The 21,087-nt window shown below is 53.2% G+C and overlaps 2 protein-coding genes across 7 annotated transcripts in view; one reads left to right on the forward strand and one right to left on the reverse strand.

The window, feature by feature from the left end:
- POLE (DNA polymerase epsilon, catalytic subunit) overlaps positions 1-12,156 on the reverse strand; it is a 31,540-nt gene extending 19,384 nt beyond the window's left edge. For all 3 annotated transcript variants that reach the window (XM_064674509.1, XM_064674508.1, XM_064674507.1), the window contains exons 1-20: positions 11,887-12,156; positions 11,343-11,423; positions 11,218-11,262; positions 10,979-11,071; positions 10,305-10,459; positions 9,531-9,672; positions 9,160-9,240; positions 8,810-8,917; positions 8,291-8,401; positions 7,932-8,017; positions 7,092-7,211; positions 6,259-6,391; positions 5,560-5,673; positions 4,585-4,797; positions 3,752-3,859; positions 2,917-3,045; positions 1,999-2,101; positions 1,752-1,898; positions 1,025-1,170; positions 89-237 (exon numbers count right to left, since the gene is read on the reverse strand). In XM_064674509.1, the coding sequence (XP_064530579.1) occupies positions 89-237; positions 1,025-1,170; positions 1,752-1,898; positions 1,999-2,101; positions 2,917-3,045; positions 3,752-3,859; positions 4,585-4,797; positions 5,560-5,673; positions 6,259-6,391; positions 7,092-7,211; positions 7,932-8,017; positions 8,291-8,401; positions 8,810-8,917; positions 9,160-9,240; positions 9,531-9,672; positions 10,305-10,459; positions 10,979-11,071; positions 11,218-11,262; positions 11,343-11,423; positions 11,887-12,117 (2,495 nt within the window). In that variant the 5' untranslated portion in view covers positions 12,118-12,156. The remainder of the gene's footprint in view (positions 1-88; positions 238-1,024; positions 1,171-1,751; positions 1,899-1,998; positions 2,102-2,916; positions 3,046-3,751; positions 3,860-4,584; positions 4,798-5,559; positions 5,674-6,258; positions 6,392-7,091; positions 7,212-7,931; positions 8,018-8,290; positions 8,402-8,809; positions 8,918-9,159; positions 9,241-9,530; positions 9,673-10,304; positions 10,460-10,978; positions 11,072-11,217; positions 11,263-11,342; positions 11,424-11,886) is intronic.
- A 190-nt stretch (positions 12,157-12,346) lies between these two features.
- Positions 12,347-21,087, forward strand: part of AIFM3 (apoptosis inducing factor mitochondria associated 3) — a 50,361-nt gene continuing 41,620 nt past the window's right edge. The window contains exon 1 of one of the 4 annotated variants that reach the window (XM_064674525.1): positions 12,347-12,465. The gene's annotated coding sequence lies outside the window, so the exon portion shown is untranslated. Of the gene's footprint in view, positions 12,466-16,399; positions 16,439-21,087 lie in introns of those variants that run through there. The other 3 variants (XM_064674526.1, XM_064674528.1, XM_064674527.1) reach the window with 3 other exon arrangements.

The following is a 21,087-nucleotide window of genomic DNA, read 5'->3' on the forward strand; positions in this document are numbered from 1 at the left end:
AGGTGAAGCAAGTGAATACCTCACCAAGACAATCCTGGTTTCCAAGGGTCCTCTCTTGAGGACACTGGATTGCCTAGGGGAGACTCACCCTTTCCGCATAACGTATCCATAGAAGGAGTTGAGGATGCACTTGTGGGCCAGCTGCAGGGACTCATAGAGGATCTCCATGTTCTTACAGCGTTTCACTTCAGAGGCATCTCCCATCTCCACTGCTGCTGACAGCTTCTTCTTCCACACCTGCACGGTGAGAGGCAGAGCCAGGATGATTTCACACATCACCACCAGTGGTGGTGATTCCCACTGATTCCCACTCAGTCCCAGTATACCATTGCAACTCTAGAGCAGTATCTTTGCCGAAGATCAGTTGGCATGAGTTAAACATCCCCGTTTCTTTTGCAGCACAGGAGGGGTTGTCCAGAGGCACTTTGTCACTCAGCGGAAGGGACCTGTAGCTCCCACCATCCATCAGAATGCAACCAGCATCAGCTGTGCTGCACCACATGTGGGCAGAGAAGAACCCAATACACTGCCTGCAGCAATCCATGACAACTGGCTAACAGCAGAACCACCAGTGCAGAATAAGCCTCTCTGCCAGCCCTGTGATTCATGGCAGAAGAGGAATCTGGGAGGAACTGCAAAGCAACTGGCCCATTAATTAACTCTGCCAGAGGCAGAGTCCCAGGGTCTCCTAAAATGGTTTGGGTTGGAAGGGACCTTAAAGATCATCTCATTCCAATCCCCTGCCATGGGCAGGGACACCTTCCACTAGACCAGGTTAGTCCAAGCCCTGTCCACCCTGGCTTTGAACACTCCCAGGGATGGGGCAGCCACAGCTTCTTTGGGCAACCTGTGCCAGGGCCTCACCACCCTCACAGGGAAAAATTTCTTCCCAATAACTAATCTAACCCTGCCCTCTGCCAGTGGGAAGCCAATGGAGTAATTCTTTGAGGTTTTCAGCAAGACACAAGAGGTCCCTGGCCTTGCCAAGACAAGTTTGACCAGCAGCCGAGCACAAGCTTGGTACCTTGTGCAGCCCCTTGAACTCATAGCGGCGGTCCCGGAACGCTCGCACCGTGTCCACATAGAAAGAGTTCTCTCGCTGGCAGATGGTGGTGACTCGCTCCTCCACCTTGGTGACATGGATCTTCTTGTATGCCTTGCGGCAGTAATCTGGTCAAGGGAGGAGGCAGATGGAGGTTCTCAGGGCTGGCTGCCCTGCTACAGCGGGATAGGCATAGTAGGGACACGGAGACAGCTAAGCGTCAGGCATTGGTAAACAGGGGACAGTCCTACTGGAAAGGGAGAGGAAGATCCCAGCATGGAGAGAAGCAGCACCTCATTACAGAGATGCAAGGACGAAGGCAGAAATAAACTAATTGTATGGCCCATTAGCAAACTCAGGCTCTGCCCCCAGCCATCTGGATGGTTCTGCTGGACGGCATCCCTCCAGGTGACGGGATAACACTGACGTTTCCTTTTCATTAACTGGCTTGAATTAGAAGCCTTACAAAAAATGGAACCCTTCATGTTTCAGCTCAAATCCATGGCTCTCCAGAGACAAAGAGAAACACTGACAGAGGTACCAGTGCCTGGCTCCTCTTTGTAAGCACACAGGAGTCTGCTTAAATCCTTGAGAACTTCTGAGGCCAGTCAGTCTGACCTCACCCCACAGCCCTGGGAGGGGTCACTAATGCTGAATGCCAGGTTGCAAAACACTGCCCAGACCACGACCTTGATTGTTTTTTTTTTACCTGCCAGGCGCTTTTTCTCATACTTGGCCTGTTCTTCCCGGGAGAGTTCGTGGAAGGCACGGGGTGGTCCATCAGGGGACAGTGGAGGGAACTTCTCTGACTCCAGCTGCTGCTGGATGCGATGGTACTCGCTGCGGCTGGCAGGCACTGCAGAGGAGGGCAGTGATCAGTCCCCAGCGATCAGGGGAGAAGTGAGAATTTGACTCCATCTCTGTGGGCTGGACTGCATGGTCCTTCCCGTACTTACTGAACTCTCCTCTCCATTGCCACGTCATCCGGCGCTGGCAGTTGGCACCTGGCTTGTTGAAGTCACAGGCAGCACATGTGGCTTCATCCACCATAGCTGAGGGCTGGACGCAGTAACAGACATACAGGTGTTAGAAGCAATAGGTACCCAAATGACAATTCGTGCCAGAACAGGTGCTAGTGGCAAGAGAGCACAGGTGTGAACAGCAGAGATGGTACTCAGTGAGTTCCCCTTCCTGGAGCCTTTCTGGAATATAAAACCCTCAAAACAACAACTGTTTTTTGGGAAGAGTCCTAGCTAAAGCTGTAGCTCAGTCTCTGCAGACCTGGTATCCGGAGAAGGGCAACAGAGCTGGGGAAGAGTCTGGAGCTCAAGTCTGATGAGGAGCAACTGAGGAAGTTGGGGGAAATCAATCTGGAGAAAAGGAGGCTCTGGGGGCACCTTGCTCTCTACAACTCCCTAATAGGAGGGTGCAGCCAGGTGGGGGTTGGCCTCTTCTCCCAGGCAACAAGTGAGGAAAGGGCCTCAAATTGTGCCAGGGGAGGTTTAGGTTGGATATTAGGGAAAATTTCTTCACTGAAAGGGTGATCAGACACTGGCACAGGCTGCCCAGTGTGGTAGTGGAGACATCATCTCTGAAGGGATTTAAAAGCCATATGGATGGGCCACTTGGGTACACGGATTAGTAGTAGTTTTGGCAGTGATAAGGGAATGGTTGGACTCAATGGTGTTAGAGGGGTTTTCCAACCAAAATGATCCTGTGATTCTGTAATTCCATGGCAGCTTGAGTGAATTTCACACCCAGTCTTATCTGCTTCCCCTCCCCTGGGCAGAAAGTTCAGCCCTTGCTATTAAGGGGATCAAGAGGGATGATCAAGGTCATCTCAAATTAGGAAATAGAAGGTTGATGTTACCCACCTGCAACCTGTTGGTCAGAATGATGTTGGGGTACATGGCCCCCACGTCCAGATGGTATATAAGCGGACACTCAATTCTGTTGGGGACATCCTTCAAGGAATTCAGTTTGACCTTGATTTCATCACAAACCTGTGGCAAGACAAAGGGAAGTGAAACTCAGGCAGGAAGGAGTTACTAAGTCAAATACTTGTTGAATTTGATCCTTTACTTCTTCACAGGAATACCTGCCACAGATTCTGGAAATGGATCTAAAGGACCAAAGGAGAGATCTGGGAATCCTTGACCACCAGTGCTTTAGGTTTTGGTTTGGACCTCAAAGGTGAGCTTTTCTGTAGGGGTACAAGGCAGGAAGCAGCTGCTTCCTAACGCAACGCGATCAAAGACTTTTTCAGTGCAAATAGGTTAATGGAGACAACAGCAAAGATCAGAAGTCCCCAGTCTGGTGCTGTCCTCCAAGAAACTTCAGACTTGGATTTGGAGAGGGGTGACCTGCACTTTGTAGCTGATAAAAAGTGGGAACAAGAAGAACATGAGTATTTGATATCTGAGAGGTCTGCCTTCTCTCTAAATCCCTAATCCCTTTCCAGCTTTCTCAGAGCTTTGCTCCTGGTTGAACCTGCAAACGGGAAAGCAGGAACTGCATCCCTCAGATGGCACAGAGACCCTGATCCCCAGGCTGGTCTCCAGTGTCCAGGCAAGGGGATTCTCATGGATTCAGTCTATAGATGAGCTTCTTGGTCTCTCCATGTAGTGCACAAATGGAACCAAAACAAGCACTTTACACCTGCAGCTCCAGCCCTTCCCACCCAGCTCAGCTGTGCTGCAGGTGCTGTACCTCCTGGAAGTTGGTGACCTGATCCAAGGGCAGACCCTCCTCCTCCTCAATGGCGTGCCGCAGCGTCTTCTCCACGTGCTGCACCAGGAAGTCGAAGGCAGCAGGATTCTGCAGGGATGTGGGGATGGCAGTGAGGAGGCTGTGGGCAGCTGTCCCTGGCTGCAGACTGGCAGCTCCTGCCCTGCACCCCTGTCCCGCCCTGGCTTGGGGAGCTACAAGCTATAAGGGATATACTGAGGCATGGGGGGAGGTAATGAAGGTAGCAACCTGATCCAGAAACAGGTAAAAGACCCCCAGGAAGGGTTCAGAAGAAGCTTTGTTTAGGAGGGAGAAGGACAGAGGGAGGACAGAACCCCAAGGGACAGAGGCATAACTTCCAAGAACCACTGGCTCAAAAACAAACCTAAAACCCCACCTCACCATCCTCCCTTGCTGTCAACAAGGTCTGGCTTTCTTCCAGTACGTGACACATGTGACACTTGCTTTCCCAGTGAAGCACAGATGGCCACTTGAAGGCCTCCTCCTACCCATTCCCAGCCCAGCTTCATGTCCCCGGGATCTCCTGGAATTTGTCAAGCACTGGAACAGGCTGTCCAGGCTACTGGTGAAATCACCATCCCTGGAAGTGGATGGTTCAGTGGTGGCCTTGGCTGTGTTGAGTTAATGCTCGGACTTGATGATGTTAGAGGGCTTTTCCAACCCTACTGATTCCGTCATTCTAGGTGCTGCCCAAGCCCAGCAGGGACACACTGGAGATGCCAACACTAGTGGACTGGTTATCACTCCCAACCATGTTGCTCCACAAGGACAGGGGCCAGCTGCTGGTCCCTTACCATTTTGAAGCGGCAGGGAATGTCACTGCGGAAGACCCCAGATTCCAGTGCTTCCACGTGGCCTCCCACGTAGGTCTCAGAGTCCAGCACATGCCCATCTTCTGTAAGTTTGTTGAATTCCTGCTCCTGCTTGTTGGGGAAGATGATGTTGGCATGATAGGCCTGAACCATCAATAGTGCCTCGCACAGTGTCCCCGATCCTTTTCTTAACACCTGCAGAAGAAAAACCCAAGCCAGTTTTAAACTCAAAAAAAGTAGATTTAGATATTAGGAAGAAATTCTTGTCTGCGCAGGTGGTGAGGCAGTGGCACAGGTTGCCCAGAGAAGCTGTGGCTGCCCCATCCCTGGGAGTGTTCAAGGCAAGGTTGGATGCAGCTTGGAGCAACCTGGTCTAGTGGAAGGTGTCCCTGCCCATGATGGGGGGTGCGTGAGATGAGCTTTAAGGTCCCTTCCAAATCAAACCAGTCTGTGATTGAGCAGAAGTGCTGTCCCAGTGCTGGTGGGACCGGACTGGCCTTACAGCCACACAGTGAGCCAGAGAGCTTCAGCTGGTGATACACGTGCAACACCTCTCCACCGGCAAGCAGCTTTGTCAGCTCAACCAAGTGGGAACGGACAGACATTTTCTACATGCTTAGCAGTGACGGCTTCCCAGCCATCCTCCCTACATCTGATAACAGCCATCAGGAGACCCAGCTTTGCATGGCCATGACTGCAAGTGAACTTGGCATCATCGGCCATACTTCCTTCTGCTCCAGCCCTGCACTACCAACCTTGGGTGTCATCTTCTCATAGACACCTCTCTCCAAACATCCCAGGAGATGTGGGAGAAAGGAGTAGCCTCTAAATCCACCCTCCCTTCCTCCCTGCCACAGGTGCAGAGGGTGCAGTGGGAATCAGATCTGTGGTCAGAGCATCCCTGCAGCAATGGAGACGTAGCTGGCAAAGAAATCATCATTTTGGGAAAGCACTCACCTCATCAGGCTCCATGGGAATGATGGTGCATAAGGCGAAAATGAACGGATGTACATACTTCATATACATGTAGTAGGTAGCAACGGCATCAGACACTGAGTACGTGGCCAGGGTCTGTTGGGGAAGGAGAGAGGCAAATTAATCCCAATCCCATGACAGAGCAGCTCAGTGACAATGATCTTTCATTGCTTCCTGCTGGACGTCCTTGTATCAGCAGTAAGAAGGGAAAGGTGTATTTCTCCATAACCTAGGTTACAAAGAACGTTACTTCCAAAGCCACCTTGCTCTAGCTCTAATCACACAGCAACATGTCATCTTTGACTGGGAAGAAACAGGAAGACACAGAATCCACCCTGTTTGGGACTCAGGAAGCTGCTCTAGGGCTCAGCAGAACCCCTGCCCATGACAGCTGGAGCACTAACCCTCTCCTGTCCCTTCATCAGCTCTTAACAGTGCTTCTGATTTCGGTGGTGCCTGTCACCTCACACTGATGTACATAAATACAGACAATGCACAGTACAATGTCAGGGCCAGAACAACTTCAGCAGAATCCTGTTCCTTCTCCCCATGAGCTCTAAGGCATTGGCAGTTTGGGGAGAAAGATTGAGTTCACTTCTCAAAATCCACTTTCAACTTACAGATTCAGTTATACTGCAGCTCCTTTAGGCTGCTTTCCCATAGAGCACAAGGAGGGATTACCTGAGGCTCTTCTGTAGCCATCCGGCACATCTCCTCAGGGTCCAGCTCTACTGGATCGTAACCCAGTTTTGCTTTAGCTGCTGCTTTCAGGTTGTGACTTCCTACTGGGAGGTAACTGTCTCTCTTCACCCACCTGGACAGAATCACAAAAATATCATTTTGTGCAGAGAAAAACCTTAAAAACAGGCTCAGGATTGTGAAGAGGATGTGGATTGCCACGGGGATCTCTCACTGAGGACAGCCCAGTCCCCAAGCACAGTGGGGTACAAGACTGTCCAACTTTAGCTATCCCAACCAGGACAAACCCCACTGTCCATCCCATCCCCAATGCTCAGAATTTCCACCTTCCAGCTCCTCCCTCAGTGGCTTTAAGATAAGCATTTCTCCGCCGAAGAAGACCCGGCAGGACTGCAAGGACATCCAGATATGCTCCAGAGCCCAGACTGCTCCAGAGGAAGAAACGTCCCTCTCTTTCCCATGTGTCGTTTCCTCTTCTGGCTGTGCCAGGAGGCTGGTGGGTGAGGCCACAATCCCTTCCCTGCTCCAATGGCCAGATCTTAACCTGCCCTTTCTCTGATGTCCCCAAATCATCCATCAAACACTTGAGGCTGCAGGGCATGAGCCAGCTCTGGGAGCCCTTCAGTGGAAGACTCGGCAGCTCCTGTGCGAGGCAGCGTGCCAAGGGGAAGAAGACATCACAGAAATGGATTATCACACAGATGAAGAAGGTTCACAAAAGCTTCCAACAGACAGAATGAGAACAGTATTCAAATACAACCATAAACCCAAGAGATAAAGACGCAGCTATATTGTACAGTGGCAGCATTCAGTACCTCAGACAGTCCATGTGGATGCACTGGGATGCCTTGTACTCTCCCTGGCTGTCCTTCTGAAACCCAATTTCCTGATACATATTCATTCCATGAACTGCTGCTCTTGCTTCCACAAAGGGCCTGGGGAAAGAGGCAGAGTGAAGAAAAGGAGCAGAACAGCCATTTTCCTGCATCTCCAACAATGGTTCCATAACCACTTTGTTACAAACTGCCTAAAGAATTTTTCTTGTGATTTATTTGTGTATCTTGCCATGGGGAAAACTTCCTGCAGGACATGGGGACACATCATCCCTAGAAGTGTCCAAGGCCAGACTGGACAGGGCTTAGAGCAAACTGGTCTAGTGGATGGTGTTTCTGCTCATGGCAACAGGGTTGGAACTAGATGATCTTTAAGGTCCCTTCCAACCCAAACCAGTCTGTGGCTCTATAACAGAATTGCAGTGTGACCCAAGAGGCAAAGCTGCTTGCTCATATCCTGCTCCTGGAGGTGGAGGCATGTGGTTCCTCTCCCCTGCTTCCCAAGGCTTACCTGCGCCCCTCTCCCAGTATCCTCCAGGTCTCTTTTGACCCTCTTCCTGCTCTCCCATGACTGGGCTCATCCACACACCAACAATCCCACATTGCCAAGGGTTTAAAGCAGCTCAGGCAGATGGATGGGACTCTTCATAAAGTCCTACTGCCAAGCAACGGATTGGTGAGGATTTGGTGAGGTGCACAAAGTGGCCATTCCACATGGATTCACCACTGTCTGAGCTATGGAAGGATGTTGAGGATGGAACCTGACCCTGCTCTCCAGCTCAGGTGACACCTTGCCAACTTAGCTGTCATTCCTGGTCTTACCAGTCAAAGAAGTCTCCGTTGTATGTGACGATGATGGTGGGTTTGGTCTCCTGGACATGTTCAAACCACCTCTGGATTAAATGAGCCTGGGACGAAACAGAAAAGATATGTATTTTAAGGAACTTCATCTCCTCCATGGAGAGGTGGTTGATACCATACAGTTTACTCCACCCTTCCCCTCTCCTCTGCACCTAGCCCAAACTTGACCATTCTTACTTTTATTCCCCAAGACTTGAAAGCATGGCCAGCCCTACCAGACTCACTGCATTTCTCAGTGAGGCAGTCTACCAGGGAATGAGCTCTCTTTGGCCAACAAGAACCCCAGGCAGGTAAAACTCTACTGAGCGGAACTGACTTACCTCATCTGGTTCATTAAAGACACAAAATGGACCCTCATACTCTGGCTTGGGAGTAAACTCAAAGTCTTCAATGTCCTCTGAGACAATCTCCCTGTTTGTGATCAGGTAGCCCTGAGAAGGTGACAAGGAGGCAGTGAGGAGGACTGGGCTCACAGGCAACCCAAAAATGCTGTCCAAACAATGGGACATTTTCCTCTCAAAAACCAGAGCTTCTGTCAAGGGGGAACAATTGTTTCGGAGTCATCCATTGGCCATCAGAAAGGGAGACCATGGAGAGGCAACATGGGACAACAGCTTTGTTTCTCTCCCTCAGAGAAACACTAGCAACCTGAGCTGGGTGTCACAAAACTCAGGATCATGTGCATCACCCAGACTTTAATTCCATTTCCAGACCCTCACCATGCAGCTGGCAGCATGGCAAGCCTGGAGCCAGTAGGGCTGAAGGGGAATGCTGGGCTGTTGCCTGGTTTCGCTGCTGGAGCCTGAAACCACCTGAGGAAACCACCCTGCTAGCCTTACCTGCCCATCAATCATATACGAGATCATCATGATCTGGTCCGTCTCTGCATCAGGAAACTTCAAAGGGAGTTTGGTTGTTTCAATGTCAAAGGCAAGAACAACAGGATCCTGGGCAGAACCAAATTCATTAGAAAATATTCCAGAGCTGACTTGAAGTTAAAGCCCAGTGCAAGTGAACCAGAACCTCCCCTCTAATCATTTTAGTGCTTTATCAACCCAAAAATCATTACCCGAGCCCGGAAATACAGCTTTCCCCCTGCCACCATTGTGTGACAGCAGCAGCATGTCAGAAACCAGTCCCTTGGGTGGACATATCTGGACAGAAGGACCCCTGCCCACCCAGTGCTCACTGGCCGCTCCACGAGGTCATCTCGGCGGGTGATTTCAGGGGGGTAGGTGTTGCCCCGGTATCGCACGTTGTACCAGTGAGCCTGTGGAGACAGGAGGGCAGGCAGTGCCTTACTAGAGGGCCAGATCCCTGTGGCACTCTGTTCAGCTGCTGGGGACAGAACTGCAGGAATCACATGCAGCCCAGAAGAAAGGCTCAAACTGTGGGTGTGCATCAATCAATTATCTTTTCTGTGTGTCATTAACTAAGAAGAAACCCAGCAGCACAGGACTAGGCTCTACACATGGAATCATCATTACAGATGCCTTTGTGAAGGTCTTGGAGAGAAAAAAAACTTTCTGTGCTTCAGGAGCAAAGCTCTTCCCTACTCACCACATGGATCTTCAGGTCGATGGAGAGGCGAATGTGGTAGGGCACGTCGTACTCTCGCATATCCACAATGTTGTCCATTTGGTTGGCAATTTTTCTAGAGGCTCCTTCCTCATCCATGCTTAGACTGCCTCCACTCAGAGCGCTGCAAGAGCAGAGGGAAGCAGCCACCTTACTAGAGGGCCTGTCTCCCAGGGACAGCCACTGTCACTGGTGACACCAGCAGCAGGAGTCAGGGATAGGAGAGAAACAGAAAATGTTGGATTTTTTTCCCTTTTAGTTACAACTAGAAATAAGGTTGCCCAGTGCCTTTCAGGATCCTTTCACAGGGAACAAGCAAACTATTTGAGGTACAGGCATAGATACCACCACATGCCATGCTATGCCATGCCATGCCATCCCAGAGGTAGCCTTTGGGATGTGCAGCATGGAGCTGGAAGATCCAACCTGGAGATGGGTGGCAAAGAGGCACAGCCAGGGCCAGACCCAGGCAGGACAACACCTCTGAGGAAAGCTGGGAAATAATCAAGGGAGTCTAATTATTAAGCGGGTGGTGAGGCCCTGGCAACGGTTGCCCAGAGAAACTGTGGCTGCCCCATCCCTGGAAGTATTTAAGACCAGTTTGGATGGGGCTTGGAGCAATCTGGGATAATGGAAGGTGTCCCTGCTCACTGCAAGTGGATTGGACTAGATGGCCTTTAAAGATCCCATTCCATGATTCTATGAATTATTAACATGAGGGACTGACTGACTGACTTCCCTACAGGGAGCTCCCACCTCGACAACATGGCTGTGTAAACATCGCTCGCCTGGTCCCGCTCCCTGTTTTTCCTCACTGCAGGAGAAATCTCCTTCCGCACCTTCACCAGGTCCTCCACCGTGTTGAAGGATAGCTTGATGTAGTTCCTCTTCAGGCCCACCAAGTGGTTTGGCTGCGAAGCAGCAAGAGAATGGCAGTTCAGGGAGGGGAACCGTGACAAATGAGGGAAGGCCAACGAGACTGATGCAGGTGGAAGAACTGGCCAAAAAAGAGGTGCTGATGGGTGGGAGAGTAAAGCACCAAGAAGAGACTCTGGTGGGCATGTCAAGAGCAGCAGAGCAAGGGCCCGGCCAGTCCCGCTGATACAGGCATCTGAGAGTGAGATTCACCCAGGGAAGAAGGAAGAGTGGATCAAGCAGGCATCCCCCTCCCACACTATCCTTCTTCCTCCAACCACTTTAATTCCTACAAGTAATGTGTTGAACACACTGTGAAACAGCTGATATGCTTCAGAAACATAATCACTGATAAGCAATTAGCCATAACAAACACATTTCTGAGACACCACAGCAGCACCAGGAGACTGAAGTCAAGCATGCTGCTTTCCTTCTTTACTCATCCCTTCCTACATCACTAGAGCTGTGCAAGGTCCAAAAAACCCCACTGATTAAGAGCACAGAGGGATACAGACCAAGTCCAAGTCCTCTTTGGGGACAGTCTCCAGCTTTGCAATCTTCCCGTGGAACTTCTTGGAGAGGAAGGAGGACACTTCCCGCTCGCAGCCCTGTCAAGAAACCCTGGGGCTGAGCAGTGTGTCTCTGTCTCTTGGGAGGAGACCATCCCAAAGCAGGCTGCCCAGGAGGTCTCGAGCTCCCCAGGATGCTGTCTTCTTCCCTGGGGACCTCATCTCTGCCAGGGTCCCCTCCTCACCTTCTGAGTGGCAATGTAGAAATAAGGCTTATAGGGCAGGGCCACCTAGGAGAGAGTAGATGGCTGATGGCGGCAGGTTCCCTACTGGGACCCCACACTCCAACCCTCCCCACCCGTGGACCCACCTTGAAGCGGCTCCCGTCCTCCTGGATGAAGTAGTAATCCACCGCACTCACGGACCGCCGGTCCTCATCCAGCACCTCCGTCTGCCCACAGGCACCAAGACCCAACGAGTCCCTCCATGAGACTCGCCCGAGACGCCACTACGGGACCCTCCCACCCTGGAGCCTCCCTCCTGGTAGGGCCAGGGAACCATGGGAGGGCCAGTATAGCCATGGAAGCCCCTCCCGCCGTGTAGGGCTGGGGTCTCCTGTGGGAACCTGCTCTCCCGGTCCGACCGGGGGTCTCCCGGGAGACTGTCTCCCCCACGCCCTATGTGGGGTATCTCCGCGGGACACCTCCCCATACACCACGGGCTGTATCGGTGCCCTCCCCATGGGACCCCTGTCCCCCATCCCCACCGGTGGTATCTCCGTGGGACCCCCATTCCTGGTACGCCTAGGGTCTCTCTGTGGGAAATCCCTCCCTAGGCCCTACCGGGGGTCTTCCCACAGGACCCCTCCATTCCCCATCTGCTGCCTGCTCGCCCCCCGCCCTGCCGGCCCGTACCGGGTGCATGTTGATGAGCCAGCCAGTCCGCTCGCCGGGCTCCGCGGGCCGCTCGAAGCCGAACAGAGCGTCTAGCCGGTCCGTGCGCTGGGCCCGCTCCAGGCGCTTGATCGCGGACAGCGCGGGGGCATCGTCCCGACCGGACCCCGTTACATCCGCCGGCTCCTGGAGCCTGCCCGCCCGCCGCCCCCACTGCGCTGCCGCGGGCTCGCCGCCGCCGCGGAACCCCATCGCGAGCGGCGCCAGAAAAGGATTTCCCGCGCTGCGCCGCGATCCCGCCAGAGCGAAAGCCCCGCCCTGCGGCCAGAGCACCAATCAGAACGAGGCCCCGCCTCCCCGCGGACAAATCCCACCAATGGCGGGGGGCTCCTGTCCCCGCCCCGCCCCCGTCACAACTCCGGGAGGGGGGAGCGGCGGCCGCGGCTGCGGCCGCTTCCGGCTGCAGGTTTCCTGGAGAACGGGAGCGGGAGAGAGGGGTCCACCCAGCGGCACTCCCCGTCCGGCCGCTGGAGCCGGGTTCTGCCCGGGCCGAGGACATGGCTGCTGCTTTCCCCGCTGGGGACTCAGACAGCATCGAAGGTGAGCACAGGTCCCAGAGAAACGCGCGTGGGCACGGACGCAGGACACAGACACAGGACTCACAGGCGCAGGACACACAGACGGCCTCCTGCAACGCGCTGCTGTCATCAGCATCCTGCACAGGAGCCTCATCACACCCCAGCCCCCTCCCCTCCTCCTCTAGGCTGGCAGAGACGGGAGAGACACCCGGAGTTCACAAGCACACACACACTCTTGGGCCCCCCAAGCACCCACACACTCTTGGGCCCTCCAAGCACCCACATGAGCCCAGTGTCCCCCCAGCAGCCCTGCTTGGACCCCGGCCCTCAGCCCCAGCCCACAGGCCTTGCCTCACCAGCTAGCCCAGCTGGAATTTTGCTGGTGAGTGCACAGACACACATGCCCCCACCCATGATTGCAAAGGATGCTCTCTAACCCACCAGACACACAGTTCAGCTCCAGCTGCACAGAGCCCCTCATTCCCTCACACTGCTCTCCTGCCCCCAGTAGCTAGTTTTAGGGACACCATTCCCACACCATGGCTGGAAGTTAAAGACCCTTCAGTCATGCCAGTGGCTGCACTGGGACCCCACTCTCTCCAGCAGGTGACCCCAAATCCCCTGGTGCGCACACAGGCCCCATCACTAGCTGGCACTGGGTCCTTGAAGCACACACAGAGTGGCATGACACAAAGAAATAGTCAATAAAACATTTATTAAGAAATATAAAAGTTCTGTGGTGACCATGGACAGGGCTTGCCCAAACTGGCCCAGGTTTATGCCCCCTGTTTTATTCCTCCTCGTTCCCCTTCTCATCCCTGTGGGTCCATTCCCCCACCCCTCCCTGTGTCCGAGTCCCCCCAGTTCGCACATTCAGCAGTGGCAAAGCCCAGGCTGATCCTCCTGGGCAGGCCAGCCCCAGTGGGGTTTCTGGGTAGCCCATGGATTAGTGTGTCCCCTTCACTGCCTCCTTTGTCACTTGCTGGTCAGCTCTGTGTCCTTGTCATGAAATGAGTGATGCACCACTCCACCTGTGTTCTCATCCTCCTTTTAATAATACATCCTGGTTGCACTGAGGATCCTCAGCCATGAGGAGCAGAGACACACTCATAGCCTGATTCCACAGCGCTGTGGTTTAGCGATGGTATTCCCCAATTTAGTGTTCCCACTGAAATACTCCAAACAAAGTGCCCTTTGCTCACTCCCACCCCTCCTTCACCCTCCCCCCTGCAGTGGGATGGAGAGGTGAACTGGAGGCACAAAAGGTAAAGCTCATGGGTAGGCATAAGAAAAATGTACTGGAAATAGCAATGAAATGCTAAACAAACTGTAATAGCAGCAATATTAATAACAGAGTGTACAAGAGAGGTGAACGATTCACACGCAAGTGCTCGACGTGCAGAACTCGACATTACCCCAACTAATCACTTCATTACTGCCTGACCAGAAGGGACACCCACCTCCCCCTGCCCTTTCCTCTCCCCCTGCCACCTCCCATCGTATGATGTGAGGTGGTACAGAGTAAGGCAGAGGCCTCGTCCCAACCCACAAATCCATGGAGCATGTGGTGGAGACTGTGTCACTCAGCACTCCCCAGAAGCTCCTTTGAGCTTCCAGAAGTTGCTATCTCTGCTTAGGAAAGTCTGACTTTCGCCTGAGCTTGACCCAAAAAAATCTCTGTAGATCCTGGACACCACAGCAGACTGTCCTGCCCTGAGTGGTGGGTCCAGCAGCAGGAGATTGGGATCAATGAAAGCATTCTCATGGTCCGAAAAGGAACTGACTTTGTGGTGGTGAAGAATGGAATTTAAAAATATCCTGCTGCCTTTCTTCTGAATGTGGAGTGGCTGCTGTTGAGTCAGACTTTCCCTGAAGATGCAGGGACCTGTTTCTCTTTGCCATTTTTCATGGTTCTGCCACCTGGCTGCTGTGGGGGTCAGGTTACTTGTTTGCTCCTTGAGTGAATGTTCGTCATTTTGGGTATACTAGGCTGGAGGGAAACGAGGGCAAGTTTTGATGATGGGTTCGCCTCAACGTCTGTGTCTTACTGTGGCTTGTACATGAGAACAAGCCTTTGTAGGCAGCTCTGTAGCAGCAGACGCTCCCTCAGGGGAGCAAACAGGTCTGAGGCATCAGCCCTGGATTGCAAACCAAGGTCTCTTGTTCCAGCAGCTTCTCACCAGATGTGACAGTGGTTGTCCATGGCTGGCATCTGAATCAGCCAAGCAGGGCAGGGCTGAGACTGGGTGGTTCAGAGGGCTTATTGCTGCTATGCACTGTGGATTTGGCATTGAAAGGTTGGGATTTAGGTGCTGGTAAACGTGACTGCTCTTCAGTAGCAGAGGAAATCACAGAATCCCAGAATGGTTTGGCTTGGAAGGGACCTTAAAGATCAATTCATTCTACCCTCCTGCCATGGGCAGGGACACCTTCCACTATCTCAGTGCTGCTGTAGGCACAAACTACCCAGCAGCTCTGTTGGGTTTATGGGGAAGGGAGGACTGCCAGCCAGTCATCCCTCTGGGTCCCTGTCCAGTCACCCCACTGCCGATAGAGCTGCATCTCCCACCGTTCCCAGGGCAGCACAGCCCCACAGTGCTGCTGGTGTCTCATTGTCCCCCTGTAGTGAGATGCTCGGCCCCACAAGGTACACTTGTAGTGCCAGCTGAGCATAGAGTCACAGGCTGGTTTGGCTTGGAAGGGACCTTAAAGCTCATCTCTTCCACCCCCTGCCATGGACAGGGACACCTTCCACTAGACCAGGTTGCTCCAAGCCCTGTGCAACCTGGCCTTGAACACTTCTAGGAATGGGGCAGCCACAGCTTCGCTGGGCAACCTGTGCCAGGGCCTCACCAGCCAAGAATTTCTTGCCAGTATCCAATCTAAATCTACCCTCCTTCAGCTTAGAGCATGACCACCCGTGGCTTGCTGTCATGATAATTCCCTGCAAAGCCATTTACTGTCTCCTTCCAAGGCTCAATCCTTGCTGTTTGCTTGGCAGCTGCATAGGAGCAGTTTTCCACACCATAGGTCAAAAGTCCTGCATGCCATGTAGGGAAATGGAGGTGATGGGTCTGCTAGGGGTCCCTGCACCCTGTGGGATGAGCTCTGCACCATGTCCCAGCCAGACGCAGCACCACATGCAGGGTTCCTCCTGCTCGGTGGCCTGCAGACAGTGGACCTGGGATCATTTCTCCTGCCTTAAAATTGAGGCAGCTCCATGAGGACCCACAGTTCTTCTCCCAAGGCTGTGGAGGGATGTGGCTCCCTGGAGCTTCCATGCTGGAACGCTCCATCCATAGGTAGTTTTTTTTAACAGCAGTGAGAACTGCTGAACAGCTGAACAGCCCAGTTAAGCCTCTTGTTCCTACTCCCATTTGGAGCAGGGAACTGAAGTTGGACACTGAAGAGCAGTGAACTGCCCCTGCAAAACCTCAGGGAGTTGTATATATAATCAGGGTGTAAGACAGCAGCGATCTGAGACAAATTATCTGGTGGAGAAAAAAATTCCTCTGTACCCAGTGTGGTCTCAAAAGTCACTGAGTGAAAATAAAGGACAGATTTGGGGCATGTGAGACGAAAAGGCGCAGGGAGATGCTGACACTGCCAGACGTGATGGGCAGGGAAAGAGTTTTCTGGGGAGAACAGAAACGTGCCAGGGGGAGGGTGGGGGCGTAGATCTCCGAGGGGGGAGCAGAGACGTGTGTATCCATAAGGAAAATGTAAACCAAGTGACACCTGGGAAGGGCTGGGACGGGGTATTTCAGGAGGGCAAGAATAGCCCCGGCAGCGGCGACCCCGCGGGACCCAGCAGAGCCGAACTGTCCCGGAGTGCCCGAGGCCAGCGGGCACCCCGCGCCACGCGCGTCCCGGGAACGGGCAGGGCCGGCGGGGACCTCCCGCTCCGCTCCCGCGGCGGGGGCGTGTCTCCCCCCGCCCCGCCCCGGCACCGGCCGCGCTCCGCCCGCCGCGCCGGCACAGCGGCGGCTGCCCAGGTAAGTGTGAGGGTGGCGGAGACCCGTTCCAGGGAAGATGTGAGGGGAGTGGGGTTCCCGGTGCAAGACCGCTGCCCAGGACCTCACCGCATCTCCGGCCGGAGGGAGTGGGCAGTAGGGGCCGCCGCTGCTCCCTCAGGAGCGGGGGTGCCGGGGGTACCGAGGAGCGCGGCGGGCCCGGGGGCTCCTCTGCAGCCGGAGCTGCCGGCGGAGCCGGGGGGAGGCGGTGCGGAAGCGTCGCGTGTCCGCAACTTTCCTGAGATGCAGCAACTGCCCAGAAAGTCAGAGCAGTGAAAAAAATGGGTCGCGGGGGAAAACCGGGTTTGGGTCCTTGTGTTGCGTGTCGTGTCCCTCTGCCAGTGTGTTCTCCAAGTTTGTTTGTCCCTGTTTCAGGGAACAGTGATCCCACCCGGACAAAGGGGAATGGCTTTAAACTGAAGGAGGGTAGATTAGATATTAGGAAAACATTCTCCCCTGTGAGGGTTGTCAGGCACTGGCACAAGTTGTCTAGAGAAGCTATGGCTGCCCCATCCCTGGAAGTGTTCAAGGCCAGGTTGCATGGGGCTTGGAGCAACCTGGTCTAGTGGAAGGTGTCCCTGCCCATGGCAGGGGAGTGGAATGAGATGAGCTTTAAGGTCCCTCCTAAGCCAAGCCATTCCATGATGTTTGTGCGTCCCTGTCCAGCAGGACATTCTATGATTCTATGAACTGCAAGATCTCCTTTGAGAGGGGACATCCACCTCTGATTGTGGTGGATGGAAGCTGGATTGTGGTGTTCTGCTGTAGCTGTTAGTCTCGGAAAACATTGCTGGATAAACTCCTTCTGTCCTGCTCCAGCTCCTGTGGGGAACACGGATTGCTCTTGTGCAAGGGGGACCTGGCAGGGACAGCACGGCAGGGACTCGGCTGCCTGTAGAGCAGTAATTGAGAATTAGAACTCTCTCGTGTTGTGAAATGATTTTTGCATTGTGCACTCTGCGCCTGGGGAGAATTTCCAGCATTTGTGCTATTTATTAGCAAACCTTTGCCATCTGAACCAAATCTCATGATTAATGATTTTCAGTCCAGCTCACAGAGAAGGTGTGTGGAGTGGTGGCAGTGACAGCGCTGCCAAATGAGCTTTTAACCTGGAGCGTAAATTGCTGAAGCAGCAGCCAGGAAAACAATCCTGTCTGATTGTGCTCCGACGGGGCGTTCCCACTGCACTTCTTCAGGAGCCAGCGGGGTACATTAACCGGCAACTTTGTAGCTCTCTGTGCTGCCGCTGACACAAACTCCTGGTGACAAGGTGAAGTGCAGCAGGGACAGCGCACGTCACTCCCTGCCCTCATCCCTCCCTGCCGCGGTGAGATGGGGCCATACAGCCCGTTGCTGGGGCCGTGAGCTGCTCTCGGCGTTTTGCAGGGTGAGTTTGCTTCTGTTTCTTGGGACCATCCAAAAGGAAATCACCTGGCAAAGCCAAACCCGCTGCTTTCTCCAGGTGGGTGTAAAGCAAATCTTGGCCCCCACCAGGAAGCATCTGCAGAGATAAGATTTGTCAGGGAGGGCTGTGATGAGAGGGGCTGGGGGCTCCCTGGCAGCCCAGCAGTGGAGGAAGGAGTAGGAGGGGAAGGAGGGCTCTGAGGATGTCAGAGTCACTGTGTGTCAGTATCTGGGGGACCCTGGAGCAGAGGCCAGGTAACAGGATCAGGATGGGTATGGAAATGGCGGGAACCTGGGAGCAGGAGCATTGGGTGGAGGGAAGGGGGAGTTGGCTGAAGGGCTATCAAATGGGAAAAAAGGGGCTGAAGAGCTAGAGAGGTAAAAAGGAGGTTATGGTGCCAGGGAGAGAAAAAGGGGGTTCCTGTGTGCCAGCCCCCTTGAGTTTGGCTCATCCGCTGTGTGGGCAGAGGTTGGGCAGCAGTGCATGGCATGTCTGCACAAGCAGTGTGAGTGTGTCCTAGATGCAGCATCCTCGAGGTGGAGAGTCAAGAGGCAGTGACATGAACAAAGGGGTGTTCACCCAGTTGAGCACCTCATTCTGGGAGCCTAATCTGTGCGAGCACTGGGAGCCACAGCATTGTGGAACTCAATCCTTGGTAGTGTGATTCTTGACAGAAGTGTTAACTTTAGGATGGGGACCCGCCTGTTTTCATACCCATATTATTTTAGAAATACAAGTTCTCCCCGCCCTAAAAACATCATCCCCTCTCACATTCTCTTCTGTGTGACCTAATTCTCTTCCTACTGTCTTCTTTTCATTTGATGGGCAAGCCCTATGCATCTCACCAGGGTCAGAGCAGGGCTGCTGCATGTTGCCTTGATAACACAGAGTGCACAGCATGGTCCGTGGGGTGGGAGAAGAGCCTTGGGCCCCCCAGTGCTCCAACCATGCCTGGGCTGTGCTCAGAGTTCAGCATCCAGAGGAGAGAGCTGCTTTTTTTGGCAGCAGAGCCTGGCTTGTCCTGGAGATGAGGCAGTTTGATTTTGCTGAGCCGAGACCTTTACAGGAACTGGAGATCCTAAACACTGGGGATCCTCCTCAGGATAATGGGCTGTGGCACCCAGGGTGGTACAGCAGGTGGAGAGTGGACCCAGAGTGTGCAGAGGGGGAGGCTGCGGGCAGCTCAGGGTGTCAGCAGGACTTTGTGCCAGTGGTTGCTGTGGTTATCAGCATTACTGCTTTATGGAGTTGCCCTATAAAGCAGAGACGGAGAAGTGGGGTGTGAGATTGTGCACGGTGGTACTAAGAGTGAAACAAGAGCTGACCTTCAGGAGATGATGGAGAAGGATAGTCTGGGTGTACTCATCAAGGACAGGGGGACACGGAGTCACCACTCTTAAGTCTTTCTAATGCTGCTGCACCAGGCATGGGGGAACCTGGTAAGAGTGGTGGCCCACTGCATAGTTCTGGCAATCACTGTGAGAGTGGAACTAGAGCAAATCCCGAGAAAAGTGAGAGAAACAGGCAGCCCTTGTTGAAAGAGCACAGCAGGAATGTGAGTCTGTTGTTTGGTGGTGGGTGTGTGGTAGGTCAGGGTGAGATTGTAGTGGGGTCTGTGCTTCACTGTGGTTCAAGGGTGTGACCAAAACAGGTCTGCTGCTGGGACTGCTCCATGGCTCCTGCTGTCCCATGTGTTAAAGACAATATTTTGCATGTACAGAGAATTGGCAGAGCTGCAGTGGATGGGGTATGGTTTGAGATCAGGGGTTGTTTTTTCCCCACAGTGGGGACCAGAGTCAGAGCCAGCTCTTCCCTGCAAGCATGGACAGTGACGCCAGATGATCTAAGCCTCCAGTTGCCCCCTTCTCTTGTGTTCCTGCTTGGGGAGTGTGGGAACCAGCTTGCAGAGCCAGATCTCAGTGGCTGGAACAGGAACATGGTCCCCTTCACTCTGCGGAGCAGACAAGCAAGTCTTCCAAGAGATGTGGAGATCAGTCCTTATACAGAGCAGGAAAAAAATGTGGACCCTTCAGACACATCCACAAAGGATGTCCCAAGAAGAAAATGCTGAGCTCTTCAAATGGCTGTAACAGTGCTCTGAATCCAAAAATTTTCTGCAGGAACTGATAAAGCTTCTGAAGGACAAAGTTATCTGGACAGAAAAGAGGCAAATATTTGTAGACAATAGAACCCAGATGCAATAAAAAGAAAATGTTATTGTATGCAGGGACAGTTGAAAACCAGCAGCTCCTGTTGAGTGCAGAGCTGTTGGACATCACCTTAGAGGACCTGTGCTACAAGTGACTGAAAACTAGAAAAACAAAGCTGCCATGGGAAAGAGAGGCAGAGAGATCACAGACACAGCTGGAGTCCTGGCCCTGCCACAGCAGGGAATCCCTGGCCAGAAATGGCCCCGAGGAGCCCTGGCAAGGGGCTGTGCTCAGAGCTACAGAGGAAGGCAAAAGCCCCTAGGCACCTGTGTCAATCTCCAAGGGAAAAAACTCTTTTCTGACCTCAAACTGGCTTTGAGCTGTTCCCTGAGCATCTGAGCAAGCCCTGTGCCTGACCCCCTGGAGCTGCCATGGCTCCAGGGGACAACATGACTGCCCAACCTTTACTGCAGGCAAGTCAGGGAGTCTGAGCATGATGAAATACTCCAGAAGTGATATACCTGGGAGCAAAGATGTCATTCCTGGTCCCAGTGGGAAACTCTTCATGCTTCAAAGTGTTGAGGAAGTGAAATCATTTAACATCTCCTCTTCCCATTTCTGAGTGCTGCATCTGCCAAATGTGGTGTGAATGGGGAGCTCTGGGTTGATGTCCAGATGCCAAGGATGGATTTTCTTGTTCTTTGCAGACCACTGAATCTTTTCCACTGATACCCATCTGAAAAGATCTGGTACCTTTGAGGACCCTCAGGTGTTAGTGGGTCAAGTCATGAATAGCGGTGAGTCCATTCTCCAAAGCTTTAAACAGCATTAAGGTTTGATCTAAGTGGGTATGTCAACCTGCTTACATCTGGAATTGGATCAGATGACCACCAGAGATCTCTTCTAGCTTAAATTCGTCCATGATCCTGGGCAGAAGGTGCAGAGCAAGAGATGCCACCCTGATGGGAGATGAAGGCCAGCATGGTCATGACCACAACTGCATTGAGGCTGCCATGTTGACCTTCCTGCATTCAACACTACTGAGAGGTGTCACGTCTCCTTGTTTGGCCCTTTGA

Source organism: Pseudopipra pipra, chromosome 18 (genome assembly GCF_036250125.1).
Source record: "Pseudopipra pipra isolate bDixPip1 chromosome 18, bDixPip1.hap1, whole genome shotgun sequence".
Classification (NCBI taxonomy): domain Eukaryota; kingdom Metazoa; phylum Chordata; class Aves; order Passeriformes; family Pipridae; genus Pseudopipra; species Pseudopipra pipra.